The sequence below is a fragment of the Asparagus officinalis genome, chromosome 4, assembly GCF_001876935.1.
Source record: "Asparagus officinalis chromosome 4, Aspof.V1, whole genome shotgun sequence".
Classification (NCBI taxonomy): Eukaryota; Viridiplantae; Streptophyta; class Magnoliopsida; order Asparagales; family Asparagaceae; genus Asparagus; species Asparagus officinalis.
Window position 1 is genome coordinate 849,947 of NC_033797.1, and position 7,625 is coordinate 857,571.

At 40.4% G+C, this 7,625-nt stretch overlaps 1 protein-coding gene across 1 annotated transcript in view; it reads right to left on the reverse strand.

The window, feature by feature from the left end:
* Positions 1,291–7,625, reverse strand: part of LOC109836294 (clathrin interactor EPSIN 3-like) — a 9,956-nt gene continuing 3,621 nt past the window's right edge. Inside the window, exons 11-13 of the mRNA XM_020404152.1 lie at positions 6,176–6,360; positions 4,132–5,797; positions 1,291–2,215 (exon numbers count right to left, since the gene is read on the reverse strand). Of these exons, the coding sequence (XP_020259741.1) occupies positions 1,692–2,215; positions 4,132–5,797; positions 6,176–6,360 (2,375 nt within the window). The 3' untranslated portion in view covers positions 1,291–1,691. The remainder of the gene's footprint in view (positions 2,216–4,131; positions 5,798–6,175; positions 6,361–7,625) is intronic.

A 7,625-nucleotide genomic window follows, 5' to 3' on the forward strand; every position in this document is an offset into this window, starting at 1 on the left:
TTATAGTCATTCAAATTCTAGTGTTGAAAAGTAATATCCAATCAAGGACAGGCAAGTGTCCCACATTATGCGTAATCGAGCTAACACTTCAAAATAACCCAAGACCCAGCTTGGACGACTCGACACGCCGACTTATAGTCATTCAAATTCTAGTGTTGAAAAGTAATATCCAATCAAGGACAGGCAAGTGTCCCACATTATGCGTAATCGAGCTAACACTTCAAAATAACCCAAGACCCAGCTTGGACGACTCGACACGCCGACATCTCGCGAGGACGACTCAAATGGCATTACATGTAGACCTCTGGCTGGGTAACTCCCTGATCGACCTACCTGGCCGTCTAATCGACCAACATCTTGCGAAGGCGACTCAAAGGGTGGTACTTCTCGACCACTTGACGAGTAGAAAGACGATGAAATACCTTGAGTCTTGACGCCCCCCACCACGTGTATTGGCAACCAATTACCTCGTAATAAATGTCATTAAATATATTATGAGCATCATCATTCTTTTGTCGCTAATAGTCTTTATAACACATCGGGCTACGTCGGCACCGCACACCCCCAATCACTTCGTATTAAATACCGAAGTGACATCACCTCCACTCGTCGGCTGACACCTGTAAAGCAGAGGCTGACGTGGCTGTCATCTCATACTCGACCAAAGTTACCATTCTACCCTTCTACCACCACTATAAATAAGGATACTATTTTCAATAATAAGGTAAGATCTTTACCTCTACCCACTGTGCTTAAGAACTATTATAGTTCACTTTAGTTCTCCACTTAAACAAATCACCGACTTTCGTCGGAGGAACAACTAGAGAACCCAACCCCGCCCTCTTACGGTTTGCTACTTGTGCAGGAAAGAACAACCTACTGCAGAACCAGACATTCGGAGAGTTAAGGGACCTCTGTCGACTTAATCATTTTTTTCATTTGACTATTTGATATCAGCCATCAACAATTATATTTAATACTTTATGCTAGGATATTATATTTACACCCATCAAACTCAAAACAACTAAAAAAATGTATAAGTGTTATGTTTTTTATTTAAGGATGTTTTATTTAGCTCAAAAAACATCATACTTACCAAATGCATGGTATTTTATTTAGCAAAAAACATCATGGGAAACCACGACAACACCATGGTATCCAAACAATACCTAAATTGTGCAGTAAAATGTTCCAAAAATATAAAGAAAAACGTGAAATGGAAAATAACAAGCCTATCAGAAAAAAACAAAGGCTCGAAGCAGAATATAACAAGCCTGGAAGAGGTACAGAAAATCATGAAAGATGATTGAATAACCAAAAGAGCCGATAGTTAACTTTCATGTACAACAAAAGTTCCAAAAAATTGAGGTATAATTATCCTTATTTCCTAAACATTAAGAAACAATGATTATGAGAAGAAATCGAAAAATAAACCTGTGACCGGTAATTTGTCAGAAATAACTACACTACCTCAATACGATACAATACAGAATACACCTCAAGGCAGGCTGCTCCGACCGAGGACAAATGTTACGGTATGAAGCCGAACTATACAAGCTCAATAAGACTCAGAAGAATGGAGCCATAATCCAGGGCAACCTTGTGTATAAAATCAGAAACATTGTACAATCCTGCGTATAATTCTTGGATCACTTCACAACATAGAAACCTTTCTTCAAATCCTGTATCTCTCACCTATAACCACCTCCATATGTTTGCTGATTCTGAGAGCCATAACCCCCCATGCCCATCATATGGTTGTAGCCGCCGCCGCCTGGCATGGGCATGCCTGAACCTGGAGGCTGCATTGGTGCACCAGGACCCATTCCCATGCCCATGTTCATACCCATGGGTGGCTGGTTCATGTTTCCACCATACCCGCCCATACCCATGCCATGGCCACCCATGCCCATGCCACTGGCGCCCATGCCCATGCCACCGGCACCCATGCCCATGCCAGCGACGCCTCTCATGCCCATCATACCCATGCCTCCACCTCCACCCATGCCGCCCATGCCAGAGCTCATCAAGGGGTTTGAAGGGGGCGCAAGCCCGGTTGCAGCAGATCGACCAATGCCGGAGCCGGATCCCATAGCTTTTCCCATGATGATGGTAGATGTAACTGGTGGTGCTGAGGTTTTTGGCCCCAATCTTTTCTCTTTACGATTGATTGCATCGAAATCCACACCAATATCATCCAAAGGATTTGTTTTAGCTGCAGAAGGTTATAAAAGTTCAATGCTATCAGGACTAACAGAATCGGGCGAGATGATGAAACAAAATATCAACAAGCTGCAATTGTGCATGCTTCAAAGAGAAAATTGAGAGAAACCAAAGTAAAGAATAAAGAGGGAAAATACAGAGTTTACTAAACAATGGCAGAATAAAATGTTTCTGCGCTTAAGTAGGGAAGCAACACCTTGCTCAGTTTCTCCTATGGTCAGTTCTTTGGAAGCAAAGAACACCTTTATTTATGCAAATGGAAAGCTTATCTTCAGTGAGCATAAAACATGGTCAGATGTCGATGAAAAATAAAAGAGGAAGGATTCCTCCAGCAACCATATACACTTGAAATAAAGGATTTAAACCTGCTTTATTCTTGTTGTACGATTTCTCTTTGGCAAATTTAGCTTGTTTTATGGCTTAAGGATGGAAGTGGTTTCCTGAAGTAAATCATATTACAGTACTTCTCCATCTGGGTTTGATAATCTTTCTTTATCCCTGAAAATTACCATTTGCACGCGGCTAGACTTCGTGCCCGTGAAATGAAGTCGTACTTGCCAGTTAGCCATTATTCCAAGGACTTCCTAGAAGGTCATCCATTCTGCTTCCTGGGACCACCTAATAACAGTTTTTACTGCCCAGAAGATTAACCATCATAGTATTCAGCACAAATACCAATCTATGTTGCACGGACACAGGTGCGGATGAGGAACACGAAAAAATTGTAAAAGTTAGGATAGGGAGACACAGCTATATACATGCATATTAAAATTAATAATCTATATGAGATCGATTCTATTTTTCATTCACATGCTATGAGAACTAAAATCTTAATACCACTTTCATGTTTCCTTTACTACAAGGACTTCCTAGAAGGTCATCCATTCTGCTACCTGGGACCACCTAACAACAGTTTTTACTGCCCAGAAGATTAACCATCATAATATTCAGCACAAATACCAATTTATGTTGCACGGACAAGGGCGCAGATATGGGACACAGCAAAATTGCAAAAGTTAGAATAAGGAGACACGGCTATATACATACATATTAAAATTAACAATCTATATGAGATCGATTCTGTTTTTCATCCACATGCTATGAGAACTGAAATCTTTACACCATTTTTATATTTCCTTTATCGAGTAGATTATAAATTGAAAAATCACTCGTTTTTGAACTAGATGCCAAACGACCCTTTAAAATCATACTTGTGAACTAAGTAAGTGCTAAAACGAACCTGTCCTGAGTCCAATGAGTCACATAAAATTGAGGTGCAGTGTACGATATATACATTAAAAAAGTGTATCATGAGTTTTTTAAACTAAAAAATGTCTTATATAATTGAGTACACAGCTGAATAAATGTATATATATATTCAAGAAGTGTCCAAGAGTGACTCCGACACAGACACGAGAAGTGCTGAACACGGATGCGGGAGCGTAGATGAAGTGTCCAGGTAACCTAGATACCAATATAGTTTCAACTACAGCTTTAATTAATTCTTTAGTTCACATGAACTACTAGAGAGGCTTGTACATTCGATATTTCCATGTAAGAGTATCCACTTTTTCGGGAGTGACAACTATACGTTTATATTGTACGTCCTTCCTTTTATTGTTCATAGTTGTCTTCATCCATAGTTTGATAACAAACCTCACAGGTTAGACTTAGGATTGATAATAAGTCCTATACCTCAGGTCAATTCTTTTCCTTTATTTCCATTCTCCCCTTCTTTCCCCTTGTGAAGGTTTCTCAGCTTTAAGCGTTTTGCTTTGATGGGAATGACTCCTATAACATCACCATGATGTGGAGCAGAATGGATTTTTGTGAGGTAATGATATAAGATAAAATGTCAACAAAGGACATACTTAGATGAAAATAGAAAGACATATCGAAAGCACTTACGTCCAGATATATCCAGATTGACTAGACCTCGGCTCAATGTGTCAGCCCAAACAGTTGATTTGGTTTCAAACTTTCCCTTTGATGGATTAGGTTTTGTTGTTGGTCCAGCTGAAGATGTAACCATTTGCAAAGCGAAAGGATCTGACATCATTGGCTGAGAACCAAGCTGGGAATTTGTCTGCATATTAGATGAAGCTCCAGTTTGAGCTGCTTGTATATTACGAGATGCTGCACCTTGAGCTGCATATGAAGATACGGGAGCTGATAGCCCTGATGGCTGGAGGAAACTTGGTTGAGTAGACTGAATATTCGTTTGTGATCCTTGGGAAGCCATTGAAACAGGTAAGCCTGATGGTGCAAGGAGATCTGGTTGGGCTGGCGGCATATGTGTCTGTGACCCTTGTGTAGACCCTGGAACCACTGACGCTGATGGCTGTAGGAAATTCAGTTGATTTGTTTGCATATTTGGGTGCAATCCCTGTGAAGCTGCAGAAGCTGATAACCCAGATGGTTGGAAGAAATTCATGTGACCTGTCTGCATATTTGTTTGTGATTGTTGGGAAGCCGATGGAGATAGCCCGGATGGCTGGATAAAGTTCATCTGAGATGTCTGCATATTAGTTGGTGATCCTTGAGAGGCAGCTGGAACTGAGAGCCCTGATGTTTGAGGGAAACTCATGTGAGCTGTCTGCATATTGGTTAATGGTTCTTGTGAAGCAGTTGAAGCTGGTGTCCCTGATGGCTGGAAGAAGTTCATCTCAGATTTCTGCATATTAGGGTGCGATCCTTGAGAAGCTGCTGGAACTGGTAGACTTGAATGCTGGGAGAAATTCACTTGAGTTGTCTGCATGTTGGTTATGCTTTCTTGTGGAGCCACTGAAGCTGATAGTCCTGATGTCTCAAAGAAGTTCATTTGAGATGTATGCATATTAGGGATTGATCCTTGAGAAGCTGCCGGCATTGATAAACCTTGTTGATGGGAGGAATTCATTTGAGTTGTCTGCAAATTGGCTGCTAGTTCTAGGGAAGCTTGCGAACCAGCAGTTGGGAAGAAGCCCTGTGTGCTTGCTGACTCTTGCGGAGCCGCTGGAGCTGGCAATGCTAAGGGCTGGAAGGGGTTCATTTCAGCCATCTGGGGATGTGGTGATGAGCTTTGTGCAGCTACAGGAGCCAAACCCCCTGTAGGCTGAAAGGGGTTCATTTGATCCATCTGTGCATTAGGTGACGATCCATGTGCAACTACTGGATCAGCTAGCCCTGCAGAATGGAAGGGGTTCATTTGAGTTGTTTGCACATAAGTTTGAGCTGCGGGTTGGCTATCCTGTGATGAGAACATAGGATCAGATCCATTCCGTGGTAGGATGGAATCAAGAATATCGTTGCTGGATTGTTCCCCAGGAAACTCATTTGTCGAAAAGGAAGGACTGGCAGAATCATGTCGGCCAGTAACAGCGGCGGGAGCATAAGTAAGGCCATCCAATGCATCTCCAAAATTAAAGCTAGGAAATGCATCTGCTGTTTGGTGTGCTGGTGGAGAACCTTCAGTGCCAGCAACTGAGACAGAAGGCTGAAAAGAAGTGACATGATGGGGGTGCTGAGGTTGAGCTTGACTATTTTCCTGCGGTGTAGCCTTGAAAGGAGCATCTCCAAAAGGGTCTTCATAAGCCTGCATTATAAGATCAAAACAACCATCATGCTTATTCCAGTGGAAAACAAAGGGGCAAACAGGAAAAATTAAAAAAAAAAGTTGTATAATGCCTTCTTCCCATAGCTGAGATGTAGTAATGGTAAGAATGAAGAATGCAGCTAGTAGAAAATTATTAAACAGATATAACGCGATGTGCGAAAGATGTTACGATAAATATTCCATCAGACATGCTAGCAATAGGTGCTTGACCTTCAAAACTCGTTCAGAGTTATTATATGGTTATTTTTTTGACTATGATCAAGAGTTTGAAGTGCATAAATAAGAAGAATGCAACTATTTGTTGAATGTAACTTGGTGCATCTAGTTGAAATGCCATGTGTTAAATGTCGAATTTACCTGGCTCAAAGTAGGGGAAGCTGATAAGGGGGCGACTAGGAAGTCTGTTCCAAAAACTGTACTTGCTTGTGTATCAGATGGAGAACTGACAGAATTCCCTGGTACCAGCGCTAACGGATCTGCAGAATCTGATGCTGAAAATCCAAAGATGTCCAGCTCTTGACTGCTTGTAGGAGGCTGTGCAGCTGGTCACGACAAAAAATAATTACACACGTGCAGTCACATTAAAAAAAGCTAATAATTTGTCTAGAAGCACCAAAATCATCATATTACTTATCAACGCCTTTCGGAAACAATATTTATTTTATCCTTAGATAGGCCAAGTCATAAATTGTTCAGAAAACTACAGTTAATACAAATGGGACTTCACTGAAATAGAACTGCTTGAAAGCTTCAGAGATCAGTAACAAGTGAAGCAAATGATACGCCCAAAGCAATCATGAGTCATTTTTGTAGCATGGACAACTGTTGAGAGCTTATCTTGTCAACCACGAGAAGAAAAACCCTTTGCACAAAACCATACTAAGCCAACTTCACAAGAGACTTCCTGTGCCTGATTAGTCGGCTTATTATATTTCTAGTATTTTTTTCTCATAACTAATATAAAAATGCTTTGTAACAGGAAACAGTCCAGGATTATTTGGATTCTGGGTTCATGACTAATATTCAGGGCCAAAAGAGATGTATCTCTTGGTAAACTGTAAACACTTACCCCATTCCCACACAGTGTTTCTTGTGACATTGAAAAACAGTACCGAAATTTTGTTATGCCTAAAACCAAAAATTGGTAAGTCTGGGTGTTTGAATGTCTCAGAAAATTACAGTTAATACAAATGGGACTTCACTGAAATAGAACAGATTGAAAGCTTCAGAGATCAGTAACAAGTGAAGCAAATGATACGCCCAAAGCAATCATGAGTCATTTTTGTAGCATGGACAACTGTTGAGAGCTTATCTTGTCAACCACGAGAAAAAAAACCCTTTGCACAAAACCATACTAAGCCAACTTCACAAGAGACTTCCTGTGCCTGATTAATCGGCTTATTATATTTCTAGTATTTTTTTCTCATAACTAATACAAAAATGCTTTGTAGCAGGAAACGGTCCAGGATTATTTGGATTCTGGGTTCATGACTAATATTTGGGGCCAAAAGAGATGTATCTCTTGGTAAACTGTAAACACTTACCCCATTCCCACACAGTGTTTCTTGTGACATTGAAAAACAGTACCGAAATTTTGTTATGCCTAAAACAAAAAATTGGTAAGTCTGGGTGTTTGAATGTCTCAGATACAACACTCCTGTCCATCCATGTCTGACACTTACAAACATGTAAAATTGTAATCATGTCAAAAATATGTACGAGTTGAAAGTGAGTTATACCACACTTTTGAGTTAAATTAATTATTTATAAAACTTTATTCTTTAAACTTCTTTATTATGTTAATATC